The 27121-nt window shown below is 40.0% G+C and overlaps 1 protein-coding gene and 1 non-coding gene across 2 annotated transcripts; one reads left to right on the forward strand and one right to left on the reverse strand.

The window, feature by feature from the left end:
• Nucleotides 1–2212: 2212 nt before the first annotated feature.
• LOC131243913 (tubulin beta-8 chain) lies at nucleotides 2213–4476 on the reverse strand. Its single transcript, XM_058243528.1, has 3 exons — nucleotides 4045–4476; nucleotides 3368–3637; nucleotides 2213–3049 (listed from the first exon to the last, which is right to left on the reverse strand). The coding sequence occupies exons 1-3, from the start codon at nucleotides 4436–4438 to the stop codon at nucleotides 2373–2375; spliced, it is 1341 nt and encodes a 446-aa protein (XP_058099511.1). The 5' UTR covers nucleotides 4439–4476; the 3' UTR covers nucleotides 2213–2372.
• Nucleotides 4477–25853: 21377 nt separating this feature from the next.
• LOC131244984 (small nucleolar RNA R71) lies at nucleotides 25854–25960 on the forward strand. Its single transcript, XR_009170748.1, has one exon. It is a non-coding gene; the product is annotated as a small nucleolar RNA R71 (small nucleolar RNA).
• Nucleotides 25961–27121: the final 1161 nt, after the last annotated feature.

Below are 27121 nucleotides of genomic sequence, written 5' to 3' on the forward strand. Positions count from 1 at the left end.
CCGAATAAGATATAAGACCACCCTACCATTAATTCTTGGATGAAAACCTAACCATGGTTAGTTTAGCAAAATCTTTTCAGAAAATGGAAATATTAGCCCTCTTTCAATCCTCAACACCCCAACTCTAATCTCTCTCCTCCCTCTTCCCCCAACCCTAAGCCTAACCCTATGAGGGGTAAAAAGGTCTTTCTTCCATGGTCAACAGTCAACTATAACAGTAATAACATGGTTCCATCACTTTCTACCACCGAATGTTCACCACATGATGGTTTTTGACCCACTCTATTTATCAAAAGGAAATACACATAAGGGACTATAATATATCAACACAGTTATGTTGGGAATAGAAGGTGTTATTTATCTTTGGGCCAAAAAGAATGGTGCAATAAATCGAAACCCCTTGAGTTAATTACAATTTGGTCATTCCCATTTTATTGTATTGATCATTTCAGTTCAATCCAATGGTGCATCCAAACGCTGCTTTAGTCCATGGTCAACAGTCAACTATAACAGTAATAACATGGTTCCATCACTTTCTACCACCGAATGTTCACCACATGATGGTTTTTGACCCACTTTATTTATCAAAAGGAAATACACGTAAGGGACTATAATATATCAACACAGTTATGTTGGGAATACAAGGTGTTATTTATCTTTGGGCCAAAAAGAATGGTGCAATAAATCGAAACCCCTTGAGTTAATTACAATTTGGTCATTCCCATTTTATTGTATTGATCATTTCAGTTCAATCCAATGGTGCATCCAAACGCTGCTTTATTGAAGGATGCAGTTTTCATTTGAGCCAAGGAGGGAAGAACATGAAGAAGAAAGGCTGTATGCACCATATATTATGTATCATAAAATTAGGACTGAAATTCCGAACAGAAAAATGCGACCACGGTAAAGCAATTCAGTAGATGATACCCCCTTAGGGCTTTAGGGCCATGAAGTAAAAATGAATTAATCGCTTCTAGTCGATTCTCTTTTCTGACTCCTTTGGTTTTTAGATGCCATTCCGTTGAAACAAGAAACCTATTTCAGTATTTGTAGAACATAAATAGATAGGAAAGAAGGAGGTTAAGGGGAACATTTTTTTCTGCATTTTTGTTAAAGGTTTCACTGATATAAGAGAATCCAAGAGCCTTGTTATGGACAATTGAACAGAAAAAAAATATGTAAGTACATAGCACATGCACCAGTTATCAATGGGGAAAAAATACTATAGTGATTAGTGAAAGAGATGATTTTATCGCTTCTTCATTTTGGAAAGATATGTGAGCTCCAATGAAGATTGGTCTCTAAAACTTGTGTGATCACTTTCTCCAATGAAGATTGGTATCTAAAACTTGTGTTCGTAGGATGATCCTAACCACTCAGCTAAAATGTAAGGTGTCATTTGGCACCATGTAAGCTGATGATGCCCTCGAAACCAATCCAATATTATCTGCTGGCATATCACTAAGGGTTCGTCTGGATGCCTGTAATTGGAATCCAATCACATGGGTAACTGGAATTGATGCAAATTGGAATCCTAGTTGTTTTTTGGATGCATGTAATTGGGGATTCCAATATCACATGGGTAACTGGAATTTATGCAAATTGGAATCCTAGTTGTTTTTTAGATGCATGTAATTGGGGATTCCAATTCTCATCGATTCCATGGGAATTGTGAGAATTCCAATTCATTCCAAATACACCCAAACCCATTCAGAGCTGCATAAAGGGCTCATCTGGATGCCTGTAATAGACTGGAATCCAATCATATGGGGGGAAAATGATGCAAATTGGAATCCTTGTGTTGTTTTTTTTTTTTTTAAATGCAAATTGGATATCACCAGCTGAAGATTGTCTAAATGGGTTTTTATCACCTTCTTCATTTGATATGTGAGTTCCAATGAAGATTGTCTAAAACTGTGTGTCATGATCCTTCAGCTGAAAGCAATATGGACCAACTAGTCTGTGACCATCTGTCATGATTGGGCTCACCAAATTTCCCTTGTGATTCAATGCAAATGAGAGGGCCATGATTCAATGATCCAACCTGTTTGGGCATGATGGGGTCCTCTCCTAGTGAATGCCCCACGAGTGTAGTTTATCTGGGGAGATTTTGGCATCCGTGGGCCACCCCAGTATTTGGCAACAATCCAGATTCCATTTTCCATGCATTCAAAAACATTCTCATCAACCAAAAGAACAATTTAGCAAGAGATAAAAAAACGAATTAAAATTCAGCCATCTGATATATTAAGAAACGAATCCTAAAAATGAAGAAAACAACAACATTGAAATTCTGTGTTCTCCATTGAAACTACCAACGAAACAATGGCAACTGGAAGTTGCAGCGTTTTAACAGCAGTGGCCATCATTTCTCACATCTCCTGAAGCTCCTCCTCTTCCTCCTCATAATCTTCCTCCTCGTCCGCCGTCGCATCTTGGTATTGCTGATACTCAGAAACCAGATCATTCATGTTACTCTCTGCCTCCGTAAACTCCATCTCATCCATCCCCTCGCCTGTGTACCAATGCAAGAAGGCCTTCCTCCTGAACATGGCTGTGAACTGCTCACTCACCCGCCGGAACATCTCCTGGATCGAAGTGGAGTTCCCAATGAATGTCGACGCCATCTTGAGGCCCGTTGGCGGGATGTCGCAGACAGTCGATTTCACATTATTGGGTATCCACTCAACAAAGTAGGATGAGTTCTTGTTCTGCACATTGATCATTTGCTCATCCACTTCCTTTGTGCTCATCTTGCCGCGGAACATGGCGGATGCGGTCAGGTACCGGCCGTGGCGTGGATCTGCAGCACACATCATGTTCTTGGCATCCCACATCTGTTGAGTGAGCTCAGGGACAGTCAGGGCCCGGTATTGCTGGGACCCTCGGGACGTGAGGGGGGCAAAGCCCACCATGAAGAAATGCAGGCGAGGGAAGGGGATGAGATTGACGGCGAGCTTTCGGAGGTCAGAATTCAGCTGACCAGGGAATCTAAGACAGCAGGTTACACCGGACATCGTCGCAGAAATCAGATGGTTCAAATCTCCAACTGTATTGGGAATCAACAGATAAAACATCAGTAAACTTAATTAGGAGATGCACAATTAAAATGTTACATCAGGTATTTGACAAGTGGGCCCTCAGATTGTTACTGTTGACCATTTTCACAGGGTAGCTTAGATGATCTGATTGGGGATACATTGATAGGCTATCAAAAAGTGGGCCCCACTGCAATAGGATCATCTGATTGGTGAGACATTGATAGGCCATCAAATGATGTGGCCCACCTTTACCACTTTCTATCGTACTTCCCAAATAGCAGGTGAAATTCAGTGACAGCAATGCAGGTGGTTTTGAGAGAGCTTACAGCTGGGGGTAGTGAGCTTGAGAGTTCTGAAGCAGATGTCGTAGAGAGCTTCGTTGTCGAGGACCATGCATTCATCTGCATTCTCGACCAGCTGATGGACGGACAAGGTCGCATTGTAAGGCTCCACAACGGTATCAGACACCTTAGGAGATGGGAAAACCGAGAAGGTGAGCATCATCCTATCAGGGTATTCTTCCCTGATCTTTGATATCAGCAGTGTCCCCATACCGGAGCCCGTTCCTCCTCCTAACGAATGGCAGACCTGGAAGCCTAGAGAGAATCGAAAAAGAAACATGGTAGTAGGCAAAGACCCATTTCAGAAATGACACTGAAGGCGTGTTTGGATGTACTAAAAAACAAGGAGCATCAGCTGAAAGATTTTGGGAATCAATCCACTGCTGGAAATGTGCGGAAAATGGCATCGCTGACTAAAGGCGGTTTCAAATTTCCATACCTCCCAAACCATTGACTCCATTCTCTATGAGCTCGTTTGGAAGTCCACCCAAATCATGACTCATCCCATTTTTTCCACTGAACTAATCTGCCTTATTTTGGGATGGAGTACGAGTGGAATTGCAATTGGGTGCAAAAAGCGGTGAAATTGCAATTCCACCACTTTTTGGGGAACATCCAAACACACCCAAATACAATAAATTTGAAAGGATCCTAGAACATACCCTGCAAGCAATCGCAGTTCTCTGCTTCTTTCCGAACGACATCAAGCACCGAATCGATCAGCTCAGCTCCTTCTGTGTAGTGCCCCTTCGCCCAATTATTCCCAGCCCCAGACTGGCCGAAAACAAAGTTATCGGGGCGGAAGATCTGTCCATACGGCCCAGATCTAACACTGTCCATGGTCCCTGGCTCGAGATCCATAAGGACGGCCCTAGGAACAAATCTCCCACAACTAGCTTCGTTGTAGTAGACATTCACCCTTTCTAGTTGAAGCTCAGAGTCTCCGTGGTATCTTCCGGTCGTGTCGATGCCGTGCTCGGCACACACAACTTCCCAGAACTTAGCTCCGATCTGGTTGCCGCATTGGCCTCCTTGGATGTGAAGAATCTCACGCATTTTCGCTTGTAGAGAGAGAGAGAGAGAGAGTAAATGGGGGAAATGAGGAACGTTTGAGGGATGGAGGGAAGTCTTTATAGAAAGGTATTTCTAACGGCTACTTTTTTGGGGATGGGGATGGGGGAGCGGGAATCGTCTGTTTGAATTGAGTGATTAAGGACGGCTAGGATGAGCTGCGGTTTCAAACGGGCAAGAAAGAAACGGTCGGATTGAGCCGGAGCCTTTGAATTTCAAATTTTCATACACAGCTGGAATCCAACTTGGCAATTTTTAAACGAGGAGAAAGCTCAAACGGTCGGTCAAGAGAACACTTTTTGGTGAAATGACCAAAATAGCCCTGAGGGTTCCAAAACAAGCTGTAACTGAAAAACTAATTAAAAACAATTTATAGTAATAGAGATATGATCCAACAACGGTACATCCAATAAAATTGGAACGTTCACACAAAGGCTTGTGTAGCATGTAGCACATCCTTTCCATGGAATTTGTGTGGGACCCACCACAAGGGTCTGTTTGGATTGAAAGTAAACCACCCAAAAACATGAAAGATCATCAGACCAAGTAAGAGAAATCCTCTTCACTTATTTATTTTGTTTTTTTTTTTTCAGAGTCATTTTCCTTTACATTTGTAACTGTTTGAATTATAATCCCATGCTAGTAATTAGGCTTTTAACGAGCTTGTACTAGAGGTAGATTCGTCTCAGATTTTGAAATATTTGGGCTGGGCCTAATGGGCTGGGCTAATTTGAACCGTTGATTTTGATAGGCCTGGGCCCAGACATTTTTATTTCAAAATTGTCATTTAAAATGTTACTTTAAATGTATATTTTTTGTCTAATTTAAATTTTTAAAAGAAAATGTTGGATTGTCATATTATGGAAAGGAAAGCACATGCAAACACCTCATGCAACGCACAAAAGTCTCATTGGCCAACTCATTAGATGGTTCATGCTTGTATGTTGAGTAAGGCCATAAGTTGTCCCTTGATTCCAATGGTGGGGTCCATATAATGAGCTGATCAGACTCTATTTTGTGTGGGGTGATTTTCATGATGGACCTTCTGATTGCATGTCATGCATGGCCTACACAAGTGCCAAGATGGCAAGAAAGATGGTGGGTGAGCCTAAGGGTGTAGATGGAATCGAACCGGGTCGAGTTGGCTTTAGCTCGACTCGGCTCGGATTGGTCCTTGAGCCTGACTGGCCAGCTCAGGTTGGTTTAGTCAGTAGCTTGTGCCAGCTCGGGTCGAGTTCAAGTCAAGATTGAGCGGAGTTTGTCATTGAAGTCACAAACACCTAGACTGCACTTTCAAAATCTCTCTAACAAAAGCAATGGTTTTATAGATATTTTATCAAACATCTTTTAAACAACATAAAAACTAAGAAAAACCAAGAAAAAAAATGGTATTTATTTCATGTACATACCTTCCTTGCCACTAGCCACACTTCATTGAGTCATTTTATCAAACACTTGGTGAGCAACATCAATGGTGAAGTAATCGAGTCACCAAATTGGTTCAATCCGAGTTCTTTTTGAGCTGGATTCGATCCAACTTGAGTTGAGCTTGGGCTTACTCGAACTTGGCTCAAAATCAGCTTCCAACATAGTTGAATTGAGCTTTTTCAAGTCGAGTCGAGCGAGCTAACCGAGCTAGCTCAGTTCACCTACACCCCTAGGTGAGCCCCCTAAATGTGGGGCCCACCTTGATGTATGTGTTGTATATCAACATCGTTTGTCCATTTTTCCAGCGCATTTTAGAGTATGAGCCTAAAAATGAAGCAGACTTAAGTCTAAAGTGGACAACAAGTTATAAAATTGCATTTTGAGCCCAACGTTCAATATCAGTTGGGAATGATCACATAAATCCAAATATGTGTAATTGCCTTATGTTGGAGCCGCGTGGGGCCCACCATTATCTGCGGGCACCATTCACTCTATGCCCCCAGGATAGGCCTAGATCCAAAAATTCGGCTTGGGTGATCGCACAAGAAGGATGAGACGCACCAAAATTCAGGTGGGCCATGCCACCTAAATAAATCAGTTTTAGGCGCGATTGTGCAGGAAGTGGATTGGTACTGAGTACACTATGACTTACTAAGTACACTCTGTGGAGCCCTCTGTGATGTATATGTCTTATCCACACCGATCATCCATTTTACCAGATAATTTTAGGCATAATCCCAAATTTGAAGCATATCCAAAGCTCAAGTGGACTACACCACAGGAAACAGTGTGAATCGATCACCTACTATTGAAAATTTCTCGGGGGCCACAGAAATTCTGAATTAAGCTTATATTTGTGTTTTTCCTTCATCCATGTCTGTGTGACATTACGAAGAGGTTGGATGACAAATAAACATCACTGTGGCCCTAGGAAGGTTTCAACTGTGGATAGGAAGGTTTCAACTGTGGATGTCATGATCCCCACTGTTTCCTGTACTGTGGTCCACTTGAACTTTGGATATGCTACCATTTTGGCCTCATGCCCTAAAATGATCTGCAAAACAGATGGCCAGCATGGATAAGACAAATACATCCATGGTGGGGCCCACAGAGTTTATATACTCCGATTGTACATTGCTCCCCATGGTGTGTCCCACGTGAATCTTGAATCATGGTGATTCTTGGTATGTAAGGTGAACATGAGAAGGTGCACCATATTCAGAGTTTTAGATTGCACGAATACATCATGGGTGGACCTCAAACAGCGATCAAACGCAGGGCAATTACCATACCTCCCAACGTACGTTATCATGCCCGGTCGTTGCTGGCCTTTCATCATTCCACCTTATCAACTGTGTTAAACCCATGGTAAAAGGTTTATAGACTAAATAGGCAGGCTCCCAGTTTTTCAATATTATAGAGTTCAAGATCATCCATTCTCATGTTTATTGTTACTAATGCAGCATAAATGCCTACTTTTCATGTGTGTCTATGGTATTCAACCCGTCCAATAAGTTGGGCCCACGGCAAATGTAGAACTCAGATTGGTCCACTCAACAAGTGGTCCAGATGTGTACTTTGGACTAGATTGATGGTTTTCCATTGTGTTTCTTTAGCATGGCCCACATGATGAGTGGACCAGCCTCATATTTGTATTAGTTGTTCTTCATGGTGACATTATCATCCAGCTAGTAACATGTTGGAATATTTTTTTTCCAAGATTTTTATAACACAGGTTTTTAACTAAATTTAGTTTTTTTTTTTTTCTGTTTTTAATTTCTATAAATTTAATTTATCTATAGATTGATAGCATCCAAAAACCAATCGAAGAAAAGAAAACATTTTCCTAAGAGGAGATGTTTCCTGCCAATTGCATCAAAATGCATGTTCCAAAGATGGGACGTTTCTTGCCGATTGCATCAAAATAGTAACTTATGGAAAATAATTTTCCTGTCATTTTCTTCAAATAGTATAGTTTCTCTTTCAATAAGCTTAATAATTCTATTTTCATGTTTTCTAAGAGAGAGCGTTCACTTTTTAACCATTGATGTTTTCACTTTTTATAAAATTTATATTTGCCAAACAAATAGTTTTTTTAAGAATAAATTATTTTATCTACAATTTTCTTTAGATCTGAAGTTTTCCTATAAGGGCCTTAATACAAGTTCCTTCCATCTCTCTTTTTTTTTTCATCTTTTTTTTTTTTTTTTTTTTTCATTCAATGAAATAGTTTGAATGTTAGGATCATGTTCTTAAAGTATGGGTTTTTGGGTTCCAATTTCCTAATTTTAATTCTCGCTCGAATCAAACGAGGAGAATGGGAATATTTTGAGTATAAACTATGAAAATGTATTAACTACTACAAGTTGCTTGATAAAATATGTAAGATTGAATGGAATATTTTCCAACTGGCTGGAGATTGGGCAGTGAGAGGGAAGTGGGGAATACTGATGTAATATGGACATGGAAATGACAAGCCCCACATGGTGAAATAGTATTTATTCACCATCAAAGGGGAGAATAAGAATATATTATATGAACACGAGATTGCCTACAACCCAACTGCAAGTTCCTCCCATCAAGGCTAAACAGGGCCCATTGTGATATTTGTGAGAAATCCATTTCATCTATCCACATTAGGGCATGAGCCAAAAAATGGGACAGATCCAAAATTGAAGTGGGGCACACAACAAGAAAAGGTGGGGATGCAAATGCCTACTGTTCAAACCTTACAGGGGTAGAGCCACCGTGATATTTACATGCCGTCAAAACCATTAGAAGGTCAGTCCCACCTGGATAAACTGAAAACATGAAAATATTAGTATGATTCAAAACTTCCACGGCCCCATCAATGTTTCAATATTGGGAATTCAATCTCCACTATTCCCAATCATGTGGCCCACTCTTGTTTTTGGATCTACTTCATGAAGGTTCATTTCCTAACATGAGCGGACAAAATGGATTTCTCACAAACATCACGATGGGTCCCATGTAGGTTACTGCAGTCAGTTACTGCAGTCAGCAGCGAGCTATCTGCACCCAAATCTTACCATATCTGCATGGACTCTATGGAATCATAAGAATGAGAAATAGATACACTATTTAAGGACCATTTGTTTAGCAAATTACCATTATAAATAGGTAATGATTAAAAATTATATTATCTGTCGCTGTTAGTGTAGGTGAGACAGTACACCTACTAATTTGAAAATTTGCCTAAAATCTCCTCACGCAAAGGTGTTAGCTAGGCCAAACCGTGCATCTGTGCAAACTGACGGAAACATCACATCAGAGAGGAACACAACCACTCCAAATGGCCATGTTTGATTCTTGTTTACAGACATGAAATGGGTCCAATCTACATCTAGCGTTTGCAAGCAAGAGTACTGAAACATGCTTCATGTTCGATACAAAGGGTGTATCCAACTGGATAGGTGTAGTTTTGGCGATAAGATGTAGTTTTGCCATTGCATTGATGTGAGAGGGAGGCAAGGAGCATCCAAATAGAGAGGTATAGTGACACAAGGAAGGACGTGAGGTCGAGCACTGTCTTACTCAAGAGGATAACTATTCCAAATCCACGGAACTTCTCTGGACTCCTCACAGAGACTATTCGAATCCATGAGGAAAGAAAGCAAGAAAATAGTGTGGCCCACTCTTGTTTTTGGATCAACTTCAGGAAGGTTCATGTCCTAACATGAGCGGACAAAATGAATTTCTCATGAACATTACTATGGGTCCCATGTAGGTTACTTACTGCATTCGGGCCGCGAGCTATCTGCACCCAAATCTTACCATGTCTACATGGACTCCATGGAATCATAAGAATGAGAAACCGTTTATATATACACTATTTAAGGACTATTTGTTTAGCAAATTACCATAAATAAATAGGTAATGATGAAAAATTATATTATATGTCGCTGTTAGTGTAGGTAAGCCACACCTACTATGACACAGGGATGAACGTGATGAGGTCGATCACCGTCTTCCTCAAGGATAAATACTTCGAATCAATGAAGCTTCTTTAGACTCCTAGACTTCTCGAATCCATGAGAAAAAATAAAAACTAGAAATAATTCTAGAAAGTCAAAATAAATTTGTTAGATATTGATATCTGAAATAAATAAGTCTACAACCCTTTAAATAGGGATACCAAGACTTGGAATAAGTTTAGAAATTAAATTATAACTAAAACTCCCTAAAATTCGTAATTTACTATAAATAGTAAGTTTTCTATTTATAGTAAGTGTCTTATATGGCTTAACTATGTTATTTTTCTAATTTTTCTAAACACTTTTCACACGCAACTCCTAAAAGAGTTATAATCAAACTAAAACTTACTTTTTATAGTAAAAACGGAATTAAACATGGAATTCGACCGTCAGTATGATGGAATCTCGCAAATTCGGCATGGGCAACCTGGCATAGCCGGGTTGGTTGGCTAAAGTAGCTCGTCCTACCCCAAAATCATATAGGGTACATGGAGTAACTTATTCCGGTTTGCGAGATATGTCTGTTTTAAGGTTCTGACAGTCTTGATAACTTCTGCCTCCGATCGGGCCTTCTCTGATCCATCTTGGACATGAAAGTCTCCACGACCCACTCTACATCATACTAATTTGAAAAATTGCCTAAAATCTCCTCACGCAAAGGTGCTAGGCCAAACCGTGCATCTGTGTGGACTGATGGAAGCATCCCATCGAAGAGGAAAAAAAGGTTATGGTGCTCTCACACCATGCACAACCACCACAAATGGCCATGTTTGATTAGGGACATGAAATTGGTCCAATCTACATCTAGCGTTTGTTCTGATCGTCGCAAGCAATACTGCTCAAACATGCTTCATGTTCGATACAAAGGGTGTATCCAACTAGATAGGTGTAGTTTTGGCTATAAGATGTAGTTTTGCCATTACATTGCTGTGAGAGGGAGGCAAGGAGCATCCAAATAGAGAGCTGTAGATATCAAATGCCATTTACGAAGGGGAGGTTTGCTAAGGTGGGGCCTTAGTTTATCTATCAGCTGGGTTCCATCATGTAGGTCTCAATCTTGAAAGTTCAAGCTACTTGCCACAATTTAGAAATTTGGGGTCATCTTAGAACCTTTTTTATCACCTATTGAGCTGACCAACCTAATGGATGGCTTGGATCTCATGCCCTGATGCACATATGTCATGTGTGCTTACTCATCGTCTTTTCTGAACACTCTCAAACTTTACTTTTTACAACTAAACCATTTTGTACGGACACACTATTTGTGTAGACAAAAATACCCTTGCATTTATTCATGGTGCCACCGTGGAACTCTGTCTTGTCTATGGTGGCACTGTCCAGTACCAAAAAAGGGTTAAAGTCCGTAGCTAGAGACTTATAGCTATGAATTATAACCGTAGCTATTTGTTCCGTAGCCATAGTCCCATTAGATTCGTAGCCATAGCTCTATGGCTACGGATCTAATCCGTAGCTATTAGTTCTAAATTAATATGTACATACAACTACGGATAATTGGGCAAGCCTAACGTGAAATTGAACGAGCTTAACATGAAATTCAATGAGCCTCAAATGAAATTAAGCGAGGCTAACATGAAATTCAATGAGCCGTAAGAGAAATTGAGCGAGGCAAACATGAAATTCAACGAGCCTCAAAAGAAATTGAGTAAGGCTAACATGAAATTGAGCGAGGCTAACATGATGACATTGAACAAGCCTATAATGAAATCAAGTGGGGCTAACTTGAAATTGAGTGAGGTAAACATGAAATTGAGTGAGCTTCAAAGGAAATTGAACGAGCCTAACGTGAAATTGAATAAGCCTAACTTAAAATTGAACAAGCCTAACATGAAATTGAACGAGCTTCAAAGGAAATTGAGCAAGTGATGTTTTATTTAAACCAACCTGATTTAAATGATTTTAAACTCGCAAGTATACGAATCAGATGTAGATATGGTACGTATTACGAGATCCTTCCCACGAGGACTGGTTGTCACAATTTAAAATTAAAGATTCTTAACTAATCCAACAAATATTTGAGCTAGTAATTGAGTAAACTAAATAAAAATCAATGAAAAAATAACCGAGAGCAATAAGGAAAATCCAATCAAGGAGAAAACTAGGACTTTCGAATCCACCCCTAATTATCATAAACCTTGTTCTACCTGTTGATTCACCCTAATTCAGATTGATATCAAAATAAATAAAGCGCACTCTATGTCCTTGGTCGGGCACACAGAATGTATAATTCCTTAAAGCATATGAATCACATCTTTTCATCCATGGTCAGGCATGGAGAGATGTAGATTCCTGTTTCTTCCTCTATAGGAACCTGTTCATGGTCAGACACAAGCACCTAGAATTATATTCCAAACAACATCCATAACTAGACTTTAGTTGAGCTCATAGAATGGAGAAGTACAGAGATTTCAGTTAAGCCCACTAGAGAAAGAAACAACCCAATCAAATTCAGGTAAAATCAACACATACAAGAGTTATTCAAATTAGGGGCTTCATCTCAGCCCTAGCTAAAAGATTAGCAACTCATGGAATCAATTAGGAAGACGAAAAAATAAGATTTATAAAAGAAAAACTTCATTCCTTCCCTTTTTTCTTCTCTTTTTCTAAGCTCTCCTCCAAGCTCTCCCTGGATCTCTGCTCTTGAATTCCCTCCTTTCTCTCTGTTCTCAGCTCCACGTCCAGCCACAAATTCCCATCTTCTCTCTTGCTTTCTTCTCTCCCCAAAAACGAGCCTTCTTTTTTTTTTCTCCAAAACGAGCCTTCCTTTCCTTTATAGCTCTTAGGTGCGGTGGAGAGCTGTGCATGAAAATAGCAACCGGTGGAGGACAGGACAGCTATTTACGCAGCAACAGCGGAAGATCTTCCGCAACAGCGTGCATAAGGTTTTTCGCAGCCAAGTTCAGATGCAAAACCGTCCTTCTTTCCTCGCTCAGTTTCTAAATAAATACCATCCCTTAGGACGTTTTCGAGTTCTCTACATGATGGACAGATCAGATCTTCCATCTGATCAAATATGGTGGGCCACAACCGCTGCAAAAGTCGGACAGCGTCCGGGCGTCTTCTTTCGCACTGACCGCGCTGTGACGTTGGTGGGGCCCACTTCGTTGCTATATTGATAAATCCAAGTCGTCCATTGGATGCAAGACGAAATTTCGGTCGAGCATGGACGGTTTTCACTGTCTGTTGATGCGGCCCACGTGATTTCGCTTCTTGCCATCCATTCTGCTTTTGAACGGTTGAAAACCGATCTCTGCTGTCATCTGAAATACCGCCACCTAGGCGATGGTAATATGGGCCATTATGGTCTAATAAACGGTCTAGATTGGACCTACGAATCGTGATGGTGGCCCACAACAGGGGACCGCAAGTCCCTGTTTCCCGTTTTTGCGAAGCCGGAAACAGAAGTTTTCCTTTTTTTTTATATTTTGTCGGTCAGCGCCTGCTGACCGACCTTGAGTGCATGGGTGCACGGCTAGTGTGCGTCCGCACTGTGTGCATGGGTGCACGGCTAGTGTGCGTCCGCACTGTGTGCATGCAGTGCACATGTGAGGTCCATCATGATGTATGTACAAAATCTCCTCCATCCATATGGTTCTCCATATAATTTAAAGTGTTGATACCAAAGATGAGGCATATCCAGCTTGCAGGTGGACCCCAAACTGGAAATTAATGGGCTGATCTGGTCGTTGGGCCACTTATCGAGATATGAAATGGTTGAAATTTTATGTGTATGGTTTATTTATGCCCCCCATCCCATGTATGAAGTTTCGAGTCAATCGGATGACGGAAACCATGTGATCTTACATTCTGGACCATTTTCGGGCCTTTTTAACGTGAACGACTTGATTTCCTCGGATCCCTAGCATGTAAATTCTTCAGTCTTAGTCTCTGGAGTGCGTCCCTTGCTCCGGTGACTTCGGAGTGTCAAATCCATGCTTGTAGTACTCTTTTTCCATCAATGCTCCTGATTTCATCCTGCAACAAAAATATAATTAAAATATTCCATTAAGCATTATCATGTACGTAAAATCATGCAATAATTAGGGTCTGATATGTAATATTCGACCCTCATCACAACCCCCAACCAGCATTTTGCTAGTCCCGAGCAAAACATGCGAAAAATAATTTTAGAAATAAAAGACAATTCCTGTGAACCCGAGTGACTTGCGAACCAATAATTGAGATGCGAAAATTCTAGGATTCATGAATGGTGAGCAGTATTTTTTTTTTCTGGATTCCAGCTCGTGGTAAACTTCATAATCAAGTTCAAAATGTTAATCCACTAATTAGAACAATTCTAAACATCGAGTTCCATGAGTGTATAATGTAATCTCGACTTACAATTATTAAGAGATCCAATTGTCAATTTCATGATATCATTGGTAATTAGCAATGAAATTCATGACAACCAAAACTGAAACCAACACTTGCCTTACAGATTAACTTTTCATTCTATCAGCCTTTGATTTTTTTCATGAACAGTAACGCCAAGGAAGGGAATCAAATCCTCACCTATAGGGAGCAAACCTATGGTAAAGATTGTACACCTAACCCTTTTCTCATGTCTTCCATGGGGAATCGAATCTTCATCTATAGGGAGCAAACCTATGATGACAATTATTCGACTCACCCTTTCTTTCAATTCTTATTTATAGACCGAAGCTAAAAATATTCAGGCTGGTTCCTTTCATGCTTAGTGATTACCAAGTTAATCATTCAATGTTGAAACGGAACCTTAATGTGCAATCGAGATGTGATATGTGAGATCATAACTCAATCAATGTTTAAAAGTTCTAATCATAGGTTAACAATTCAAACTTAACTGTGAAATCTAACAGATGGCTGAATCCAAGAGATATAAATTACCAACATTCTGTACCTTGCAATGTTAAAATCACACTTATCCTTCAAAATCACTTCAAATGCACAAGAAATTCCAGAAAAATTTAAAAAATTTCACAATTTATGCTCAAGACCAAGAAATTACTGATGAGGTAACCTAATCGCCCACCCCCAACCTAAAATATACATTGTCCTCAATGTAAAAGAAATAAACATGCAATGCTCATGAGACAACAAAAGTAAAAGAGGAGTAATGGACAAATAGTACCTGTATGAAAGAATCTAGAGGCTTTCCAAAAAAAATATCCATGTAAGAGCGAGTCAGCATAAGAGAGAAATCAACAAAAGCAAAATGATAAAAATGCAAAAAGAAAATCCTACCTATACCACTTTCGCAGGTGCTCTCGATTGCATTTAGCGTATGCAACAAGCCTTTAAACCCCTAGGTTACCCCTAGTGGATGAGTTGTAGTCTCGTGAGGGTTTGCAGTAATGCTACCTACAAACATTGAACTCATGAATGAGAAAAGTGAAATGGAATGAAAAACTAGGTTGCCTTCCAGGAGCGCTAAGTTTAACGTCTTCAGCCAGACAAGAATAGACCATGAATTAATCAATCTTGATAACCTGGGTCCGCCAAATAAATTTCATCAACATCTTTGTTCACCAAATCATCTAAATATGGTTTCAGTCGTTAACCATTTACTTTGAAGATATTCCCGTCTGTTAGATTTTGAATCTCAACTGCTCCATGAGGAAATACTTTTACTACTCGATAAGGACCATACCATCGCGAACGTAGTTTTTCAGGAAAGAGGCGTAGCCTGGAATTGTACAATAATACTTTCTGGTTTGGTTCAAATGTCTTGCGAAAAATTAATTTGTCATGGAAGATTTTTGTCTGCTCTTTATAAATTTTTACATTCTCATATGCCTCATTTCGAATTTCCTCTAACTCATTGAGTTGAAGTTTATGGTGTGATCCAGCCTTATTCAAATCAAAATTAAAAGTTTTGATGGCCCAATAAGCATGATGTTCTAATTCCACAGGTAAGTGACAGGCTTTTCCAAAGACAAGTGTAATACCCAGTCCATTTCGTACCAGTTTCTATGCATATATATACATGATAATCTACGCCCTTAGCTAGACCTAGATTAACCGTTCATAGTACACACCCAACTGACCGGACATTCAAGACCTTGAAACCTATCTCATATCGACTGCCCCATCGCCCCGATCGTAGAGGTACCACCCGTTCGTCGGTATGATAATCTGTTAGTGAGATACGCCGTGAAGAATAATAAGTGTATCATGTGCGCATGACACCATGTATTTCATTCCACACATGTGCACAACACATGTCATGCACACATGTACATGCCACACATGGGTGAGAGAATCTCTACCCATGTGTGTGATGTCACATACCCATACCTCTTCTCTCTCATGTGCATGAAAAGTCAACCTTTCTCCATGCCATACACTATACATGACATCACCACACCATGCCATCCCATGCTCCTTTAATCCACCATTAATTACAAAGCATGAATTAAGTACCATAATCCTAGCCTAAGCTAATATTAATCACATTAGCTTAACTTAACCAAAATTTTATCTATTTCTTTATAAATACCCCTCCATCCCTTAGCATTTCACTATTTTTCCATAAAAAGAGAGAGAGAGAGAGAGAGAGAGAGAGGAGTGATCTTGGTGGGCCATCAACTCCATCAATCCCATACCTTTCATCCATCTCAACCATCAATTCCATCCCTTCCATACATCTCAACCATCCATCTAATTCATCAAGGTGAGTACACCCACCCTACTCATTCTTATTTTATTTTTGTTGTGTTTATGTATGGTAGAGATGATGTTGATGATGATGTGATTAATGGTGTGGATGATGAAGATAGTATGATTGATGGTGAAGATAATTGCAATAATGATGATGATGCTATTAATGGTGGGGATGCATAGGAGAAAACATATAAAATTAATTTATTATAGAGTTCATGTGGGACCCATTGATAGTGGGCCCCACCAAAATGTTTGTATGGCATCCAAATCATCCATCCATTGGCCCATTGGGCTGGCCAAACTCACACACACCTACACGTATAAAAAAAGAAGAAGAGAGAGACGTTGCCAGCAATTTGATTTAAAGGGGCAGGGGTTGTGGGTCCCCAACGGGCCCCACACGTGATGTATGTATTTAATCCACGTTGTCCATTTAATTTCTCAGCTCATTTTATCCATGGAGCTGAAAAATGAAGACAATCCAAATCTTAGGTGGCCCACACCATCTAAACTAATGTGCAGACATGACTAAAGCATATAAAAGCACTTGCTGGGCCCCACCTGAAATTTGGATGCATCTGAAACTTGGATTGAACGCTCCACCACGTGGGACACACACAACATATGGACTGGATCGTCCTGTTGTGGGCCCCATATATGAGAAACAAAAAAAAAAACAAACAAAAAAAAAAACACTCTGACGCTGCTGCTGCAGCGTCTCTGTTTACGCTGGAAGAAAATGGGCCCCACCACAGGCCCTACCTTGATGTATGTCCAACATCAGTACCGTGCATTTGATGGGTCCCCTTTAAAAATGGGTCACCCTCAAAATTCAGCCGTACACGGAACTAATGTGGCCCACACCATCAAAAAATGAAAATAAAAATAAATTCATGAAGCTGAATAAATCAGCAATTTTCATGGGTCTGATCATGTGGTATATGTTATATCTAAACCATTCATCCATTTGGTGAGCTTGTCTTAAGGTTTGAGAAGAAAAATAAGATAGATCTAACTATCAAGTGGGCCACACTACAAAAGCAACAAGGATTAAATATCTACCAATGGAACCCTTTTGGGTAAGAAGTTTTGGACCAATATGAAATTTGTATTTCCCCTTAATTCAGGTCTTGGTGACCTTATGAATATATCGAAGGTCTTGGTGACCTTATGAATATATCGAATGGAAAATAAACATTATGGAGGGCCCTATGAATGATTTAACGGTGAAATCATTATCCTCACTGCTAATTGAGGTGAGGTCCAGATAATCTTTGGTTATGATTCATTTTTAGATAATTTTCTAAAATGATCTCTAAAAGTAAATGAAAGGTGTAGGTATAATAAATACATCACTTTAAGACCCATATAACTTTGATCTCCTTGAACCATTCATACAATTCGAAGCTCGAGCATGTAAAATCACTTGTTAGGTCCACTTGAAATATGGATGTATCTAAAACTTGGTCTGACCCCTCAACCAAGTGGGACACACATAATGGATGGGCTGGAATTATGAACCACATCTCTGTAGACCCGATTATGAATATTTAGTGGAGGGTAAACCTCTCAACTTGTGTGTGGTATGGCCCACTTTGATGCAGGTGTTATGCCACTTAATCTACCATGGTTATGACATGATATATATTTAAGATCCTCATCGTTTATCTATTTTATTAACCCTTTTGACGGTATGTTACCATGAAGCAGGCTCATCCAATGATTAGACAGTCGGACATTATGAAATAATATAAATTGAACTCTCATCACTAAAAAAATTTATTATGGGTCATCCTGATGATGTATTACATATTCAACCCATCTAGCCCATGTACCGGGTCCCCTTTAGAGCATTGTCCCAAAGATCAGTCAATCCAACCTGAATTGGACCATATAATACAAGGTTGCGAGAATAAGGACCTAACTATTGAATCCAACCTAAGGCCACCATGGGGTATCTATTTAATCCATGCGGACCATCCACTTCCTCATATCATTTTAGAATTTGTGCTAAAATCAAAGTAGACCTAAGTCTTAAGTGAGTCACATACGACTTAACCTCATGGGAAAGCCCCATGAGCTCCACCATATAGAACTCATTGTAAATTCTATTTATTTGTGGGTCCAAGAATGTTAAGGCCCATTTTAAGTGAATGCTATATGGGCCCATCAGTGGTAGCCTTGTTTGGGTCAACCATTGGGCCTCTTCGACAAGAGTTGGTAATCTCCATGTGTTGAACATATGACGAACTAGTATTATAATTTTTAAAGTAATGATGAATGATCCCTTTAATGGGCTGGTTGTGGACAGCCCTTGATCACTTGGCACTTTGGTTAGAGTATGGTCCTAAGTAATAGGATCATGTGACTTGTGTCTAAACCCTTAAACATGTTTAATTATAATAAATATGTAGACTCTAGTGGTGTGAGGGTGTGATATACCTGTTTGGTCCATTAATCATGTAGGTATTTGATGTATATATAACCGCCTAATCATAGGCAATAGTGGAGTATATGTAGTATACGTAGTCATGTAATTGTATGAATGTGAAATACGTACAAGGCCACCTAACCGTATGAAATCAAGTGGCATTGATGGTCATTCAATGACGTAAGTTTGTGCTTATCGATATAGATACCGCCACTTGAATTACATATAACTAAGTTGTACACTAACTGAATGTGATGTAGAGTTATATTACCCAAGCTAATGTTATTAAAGTCCTGGATTCTATACGCTGTGATCGCTAAACCGTAAATGGTACGATGAAACGTGGCTCTTGGCCCTTAACTATGCAGCACCAAATATGAGCCATTAACTATGTAACGTGTGAAGTAGTTGTAGTATAAGACTTATCATAATTGGTGTAGCCATGTATTCATGGCCTACGAGCAAGGCCCATTGAGATATATTTTTGGCCCATATGATGAGGCTCATTGTGATGTATTTGAGGCCCATGTGTAGGGCCCACCTATTGTGTATTTGAAGCCCATGGGTTGTGAAGCATGATGTGGTGTATTCTTGGCCCATGTGTCGAAGCCCATAGCGATGTGTAAGGCCCATATGATACGGTTTAATGTGATGTATATGCGGCCCACGAGTGAGGCCCAATGCGATGAATGTGCGGCCCTTGCGAGAGACCCAAAGCGATGTATATGAGGACCAATGTGATGTGTGATTTCGTCATGATGTATGTATTGATGTTTATGTGGGTCACTCCTTGGGAGTAATGTTGGTTAAATGTCCACATTGACGGGCAATGATGGTTGAATGTCCATATTGTGACCTTCCTTTAGGTCTTGTTAGGCCCATTCTCACCGATTCCAATTGACGATGCCGATTACGAGTACATGATAGCATAACATCATGATACATGCCCATACGCATCATCTGCATGTTCGTTATGAGATGTGGTTGATCATTGCATATGTCATTGAGCATGTTACTATGAGACTCCCTGATAGGCGGAGGTTATCTCACATGAGTGCACGGTATGCGCAGGATTGATGCATGACTGGATTGTATGACTCATGCATCTTGCATTGTGTGCCCTAGCGACATCAGGGCTGTAGCCTCCACAGGCATATCGTGGATGGCCAGATGGGACACCGAAAATTTGTTCTAGCATCGGGCTGCCATAGATGGCCCTGAGTGAAAATTCCTAAACCCTCTTGGTACCAGAGGACGCCCCAACGTCGAGACCGAGTGGATACATGAGCGCCCGAGTGCCGAATACCAGGAGGTCGCGTCTCCCACTGTGTCGTGGTCGGTTGGGAGGGGGTGTAGCCTTACCCGCCCGAGGGTAGGGGGCATTACTAGGCTGAGTTTGACCAGCTCATAAATGTGTCCGCTATCGACGTGCCGGATAGATATTGGCAGACTATTGGTCAGGCGGATAGTGAGGTTTCTTACGCTCACTTGGACTGTGCTGCTGGGAGAGAGACAGTGCCATTTGAAGTGTACTAAACCCCGGTGATGATCCCAGAGATGAACTGTACTGATATGTGGACTTATTGAGCAGGAGTTGCATACTCATTCATTCATTCATTCACTATTCACTCGGGCTGGTGGTGCGCAGCTATTTGTTGTGTGTACCTTCGCAATGGCTAGGATTTCGGTTGGGGCGCGCGACTAACCTGAGATCAGGAGTTTACCACACTGAGTCTGACTATCTAAATTAGGTATGGGACTATTTTGGATAGAAGTCCCTTGTGATAGACCCCATAGTCCGCGATACTACGTACTACCATCCCGACTTCACTCCAGCATAGTCATTTCATTCGCACCACATATTGCATTGCATCCTCGACATCTGATATTTGGCTCTTTATAACTCCTCATTTACATGCTGATTTATATTGCGTACTCTGATATTGTATGACTCATGGACTTGTCAGTATTTCCGATATTGTATAATTATGGCATGACAATATGATGATGATGACGTGATTACGGATGCATGTAATATGGTTATGGCTATGGTATGATTTCCTTGTAGTACATTTATCTTGCCTACTTGTAGGACACACTGCACACACGTGTGTACTCACTAGGCTTTTTGCCTAAGCCTCCTATTTTCCATTTTTTTCAGGGTTGGAGTAGCTTAGAAGACTTAGATTTCTCTATACATTGCATCTATTCTTCGATTTGGTAATGTTGACGTTACGTATCTTTTGTAAAGCATTATACTTATAACCATCGGGACTTATGATGGAGAGTGTTGCTTGGTAGTTTGATCATGGATCTTCATGCTCAGGTATTACTATGTATATATTTAAAAAAAAATTCAGTCAAAAATCTTCCTTGTGGTACGCTGAACTCGGGACTTGGTGTATGGAAGTCGAGTGCCGAATTCGGGGCATTACGGAAGCTGTCCGTCCCCGGGTTTGGGGCGTGACAACAAGCCTGTACGGAGACCTTCCAATCGGGGTTTTGAAAGCCGTACGATATTCCCAAAGAGCATCATTCAAACGTTGCGACCAATCCTTACGATCGAGGCGAACCGTTTTCTCTAAAATTTGTTTAATCTCCCGATTTGACACCTCAACTTGACCACTTGTTTGTGGATGATATGGCGTTGCAACTTTATGAATGATGGAATATTTTTTCATTAAAGATTCAAACGGTTTATTGCAAAAATGAGTACCCCCATCACTTATAATTGCTCGAGGAGTGCCAAAACGAGAAAAGATATTCTCTTTTAAGAAACGGACAACAACTTTGTGATCATTCGTTTTACATGGCACTGCTTCAATCCACTTAGAGACATAGTCGACGGCCACAAGGATATACACATAACCGAATGACGGGGGAAATGGGCCCATGAAGTCAATACCCCAAACATCAAATATTTCAACAATAAGAATATTGGAAAGTGGCATCATGTTCCTGTGGGAAATATTACCCGTACGATGGCATCTATCACATGTTGAGCAAAAGACATGGGTGTCTCGAAATAGTGTAGGCCAATAAAATCCACTTTGTAAGACTTTCGCAGCTGTTTTCTTTGAACCAAAATGACCACCACATGCATGGTCATGACAAAAGGAGATTATACTATGAAACTCATTCTCAGGCATACATCTCCTAATAATCTGATCAGGACAAATTTTGAATAAGTATGGGTCGTCCTAAAAGAAATGTTTAACCTCGGCAAGAAATTTGGATTTATCTTGTTTAGTCCAATGAGAAGGAAGTTGACCTGTAACAAGATAGTTTACAATGTCCGCATACCAAGGTAATTGAGAAATAGTTAGAAGTTGTTCATCAGGGAAAGACTCGTTCATTGGCAAAGGATCCACTGTGGACTCTAAGACAAGTCTAGACAAATGGTCGGCTACCACATTTTCAGAACCCTTTTTATCCCGAATTTCAATATCGAATTCTTGTAGCAAGAGAATCCACCGAATCAATCGAGGTTTAGCGTCTTTTTTAGAAATAAGATATTTCAATGCTGCATGATCTGAGAACACTATAACCTTTGATCCTATGAGATACGACCTGAATTTCTCTAGAGCAAATACCACTGCCAACAATTCTTTTTCAGTGGTAGAGTAGTTGAGTTGTACATCATTTAGAGTCCTACTAGCATAATAAATGACATGAGGCATTTTGTTCAATCTTTGTCCTAGGACGGCTCCAACAGCATAATCCGAAGCATCACACATAAGCTTAAAAGGTAAACTCCAATCAGGTGGTTGGATGATTGGAGCAGAAGTCAGTAAATGCTTCAACTTATCAAAAGCTTGCCGACACTCATCATTAAGGACAAAAGCAACATCTTTAGCTAGTAAATTGCATAAGGGTCGAGAAATTTTGCTAAAATCCTTAATGAATCTCCTGTAGAATCCCGCATGCCCTAAGAATGATCTAATCTCCTTAACCGTTCTGGGTGGAGGAAGACTAGAAATTAAATCAATCTTGGCTTTATCAACTTCAATGCCTTTACTTGAAATAACATGCCCGAGTACAATCCCTTTTTGAACCATAAAATGACACTTTTCCCAATTCAATACTAGGTTCGTTTTTTCACATCTTTCCAAGACAAGAGATAGATGGTATAAACATTCATCAAATGAAGAGCCAAAAATTGAAAAATCATCCATGAAAATCTCAAGAAAACGCTCAACCATGTCTGAAAAAATACTCATCATGCATCGTTGGAAGGTCGCAGGCGCATTACACAACCCAAATGGCATACGCCGATAGGCATATGTGCCAAAAGGACATGTAAATGTGGTTTTCTCTTGATCCTCGGGACAATGGGAATCTGATTATACCCGGAATAACCATCCAGGAAACAATAATAGCTATGCCCTGCCAATCTCTCAAGCATCTGATCTATGAAAGGAAGAGGAAAGTGATCCTTCCTTGTGACCAGGTTCAGTTTACGGTAATCAATACAAACTCGCCAACCTGTAGTCATGCGCGTTGGTACTAACTCATTATCCTCATTCTTTTTCACCGTAATCCCAGACTTTTTAGGAACAACTTGAACTGGACTGACCCATGTGCTATCCAAAATGGGGTAAATGATACCAACATGTAACAATTTTAGCACCTCAGCTCGAACGACCTCTTTCATGTTAGGGTTAAGCCTCCTTTGCATTTCTCGCGATGTTTTTGCATTTTCTTCAAGATGAATACGATGCATACACAACGTGGGGCTTATTCCCTTTATGTCCGCTATTGTCCACCCAATAACTGCCTTATGTTCTCTAAGAACATTAAGCAACTTACCCTCCTGTTCTTTATCAAGGTTAGCAGCTATGATGACAGGCAGGGTTTCAGAAGGTCCTAAAAATGCATACTTGAGAGTTTCAGGTAATTGTTTAAGGTCGACTTTGGGTGGTTTCTCAATAGACGGGATCAGTTTAGACTCAGAAGGTGGAAGAGGTTCCACTCTAGCTTTCCATTTTGTTGTATCCATTTCCAGATTAGAGTCAAGCAATGCATTAACTTCTTGGATGGAACTTTCTATGTCAAAATCTCTGCCAAAATGTGCTACACAAGTCTCAAGAGCGTTTTCGGAAGATTCAAGGAAAGAGTCATGCACTAGACTCTCAATCATGTTCACTTCAAATATATCATCCGAGTCTGACATTTGTTGTCCAGCATTAAAAACATTGAGTTTTATCTTCATGTTACCAAAGGATAGCTTCATAACTCCGTTCCTGCAATTTATGATTGCATTGGATGTGGCCAAGAATGGACGTCCTAAGATAACCGGGATATGACTTGTAGGATTCTGGACAGGCTGAGTATCTAGAACAATGAAATCCACTGGAAAAAAAAAACTTATCAACCTGGATTAGCACATCTTCCATAATACCACGGGGCACCTTGATAGATCTATCAGCTAGTTGTAATGTTATTTTAGTTGGTTTCAGCTCACCAAGTCCTAGCTGCTCATAGACCGAATATGGTAACAAATTAACACTGGCCCCTAAATCAAGCAACGCTTTCTGAACCTTATGTTCTCCTATGACACAAGAAATGGTAGGAGCTACTGGATCCCTAAATTTAGGAGGGGTGTTGTGTTGAATCATGGAGCTGAGTTGCTCCGCAAGGAAGACCTTCTTATGAACATTCATCTTACGCTTTTGAGTGCATAAATCTTTAAGAAACTTAGCGTAAGCAGGAACTTGCTTGATAGCATCAAGCAACGGAATGTTGATTTGCACTTGCTTAAACATGTCCAATATCTCATTAAAGTGTTTCCTTTCTTAACCGGTACCAGACGTTGAGGAAAAGGTGCTTTAGGCACATAAGATAGCACATGAGTGGTTCCTGGAGAGTCAGAGTGTTGTTGGACTTTGGATGCACTAGTATGTCTCCTCATTTCATTTTGATCTTTCGCATTGGACTTTAATTCTTCCCTAGGCATCTCTACTTTGTTCTCGATCTGTTTACCGGACCTAAGAGTAATGATTGATTTGGCTTGCTCATGATATTGTTCTTGGTTTGAATTAGAGCCAATCTCATACTGTCCTTTTGGATTTACCACAGGTTAACTAGGGAACTTACCCTTCTCTCTCTCACTCAATGTGGCAGCAAGTTGACCCAACTGTACTTCCAGCTTAGCAATGGATTGCGCATTTGCATGTAAACTCTGCTGGTTAGCTAGTAAAGTATGTTGGGTGTCTTTTTGAAATTGAAGTGAACTCTGCATAAAAAGATTGAGTGTATCATCAAGAGATGGTTTCCTAGATTGTGGAGGTACTTGTTGATACTATGGGAATGCTGAGGTTGTTGACTGCCAACTTGGGAGTAAGGTTGCATAGGAGGATTTCCAGATGGTCCTCCTTGTTGTGGTCCTTTTGCCCAAGAGAAATTTGGATGTCTAGCCCACCCTGGGTTGTAGGTGTTTGAGTAAGGATCATTCTCAGTTCTCATTAAGGTGTTCATAGCGTTCACTTGTTCAGAGAGAAATTCTGAAAATGCTGAACTAGATGGACAAGACTGCGTAGGATGGGCGAGACTAGAACATATGGCACATGACTCGACTTGAGTTGTTTGTGGAGGTCCATTGTTTAACATTAAAGCATCCACTTTCTTTGTCAGGCTATCGATTTTGGCATAAAGATCTGGCGTGACTCCTACCTTATATATACCCCCTTTCTACAGTGGTTGAGGACTTCTTTCACCTCTATTTGAATAGTCTCATTGCTGAGAGTTTTCACAGAAGGTTTCAAAGAAATTCCAAGCTTCGACATCACTTTTGGTCATGAATGACCCTCCACTGGTGGTGTCAACCATGCGACGGTTTTGGGGTGTCAGACCGTCATAGAAGTATTGAACCTGTTGCCACTTTTCAAAACCATGGTGTGGACATTTAAGAAGTAAATCCTTCCATCTTTCCCAACATTCATGAAAGTGCTCACCCTCTTTTTGTGTGAAATTCGTAATTTCTCTACGGAGAGCATTAGTTTTGTGAACCGGGAAGAACTTGTTTAAGAACTTCTTAAACAGTTGGTCTCATGTAGTGATAGACCCAACTCCTAGAGAATTCAACCATGCTTTCGCCTTATCCTTCAAAGAAAAAGGAAAAAGGCGCAAACGGATCGAATCGTCTGAAAAGTTTTGAAACTTAAAGGTGGAGCAAATGTCTAAGAATTCTTTCACCTGATGATATGGATCCTCCTTATCTGAACCATAAAAGGAGGGCAACAATTGTATGACCCCAGGTTTAAGTTCAAAGTGTGCTGCTGTGGTGGTGGGCAACATTATACATGAAGGCGCATTGAATTGAACAAGAGCTGAATAATCTCTAAGAGCTTTAGTTCCATTCTCTTCTGCCATTTCAAATAGGATGTTTCTAAATCTTCTATGAAAGGTTCTTTCTATTTCAGGATCGAAAGGTGCTAGGTCTATGTTCAAAGATCTACGTCCTAGCATAAACTATGTTATTGCAATGTAAGAAAGAAAACTTAACTAAGATGCAACCTTAGAGAAATAAAAATAAAAATTATGAATTCCTAAAAACAAGAGAAAGCTATGTAAACGAGATTTGGAAGGAAGAACCCGGAAAAAGAGATGATGGATGTCTGAAGATTTGGGAGCTCCTCCTTTTGAAGACAATCTTATTTAGCAGCTTCCTTCCTCAATTCCTGTAGACATAACAAAAATAAATTGAATTTCCTAAAATAATGCTAGAAAAATCCTAAGCAACGGTTAATTTCTAAAAAAAGAAAAAGTTTCTAATCTTAAAAATAAAAAGCTAAGTTAGTTTCTAAAAAAGGGAAAAATTTCTAAAACTAGAAAACAGAAAGTTACTTGAAAGAAGAATCTAAATTTCTAAAATTAGAAAATAGAAAATTTCTATAAAAAAAAGCCTAAAATTAGAAAATTTCTAAAAAATAAAACCCTAATTCTAAAAATAGAAATTAGAAAAAATAGAGAATTTAGAAAGAAATTACCAAATTAGAAGTTTATGTCAGGACCCTACAAAACAGGAAATAGGTTAGTTTCTAAAAAAATAAATAAATAAAATTTTAACCTAAAATTAATAAAAACCTAAGACTATGAATTATGATAAGAGAGAATCCTAAATCTAATTGGACCGAAACAGTCCCCGGCAACGGC

The sequence above is a fragment of the Magnolia sinica genome, chromosome 4 (genome assembly GCF_029962835.1).
Source record: "Magnolia sinica isolate HGM2019 chromosome 4, MsV1, whole genome shotgun sequence".
Lineage (NCBI taxonomy): Eukaryota > Viridiplantae > Streptophyta > Magnoliopsida > Magnoliales > Magnoliaceae > Magnolia > Magnolia sinica.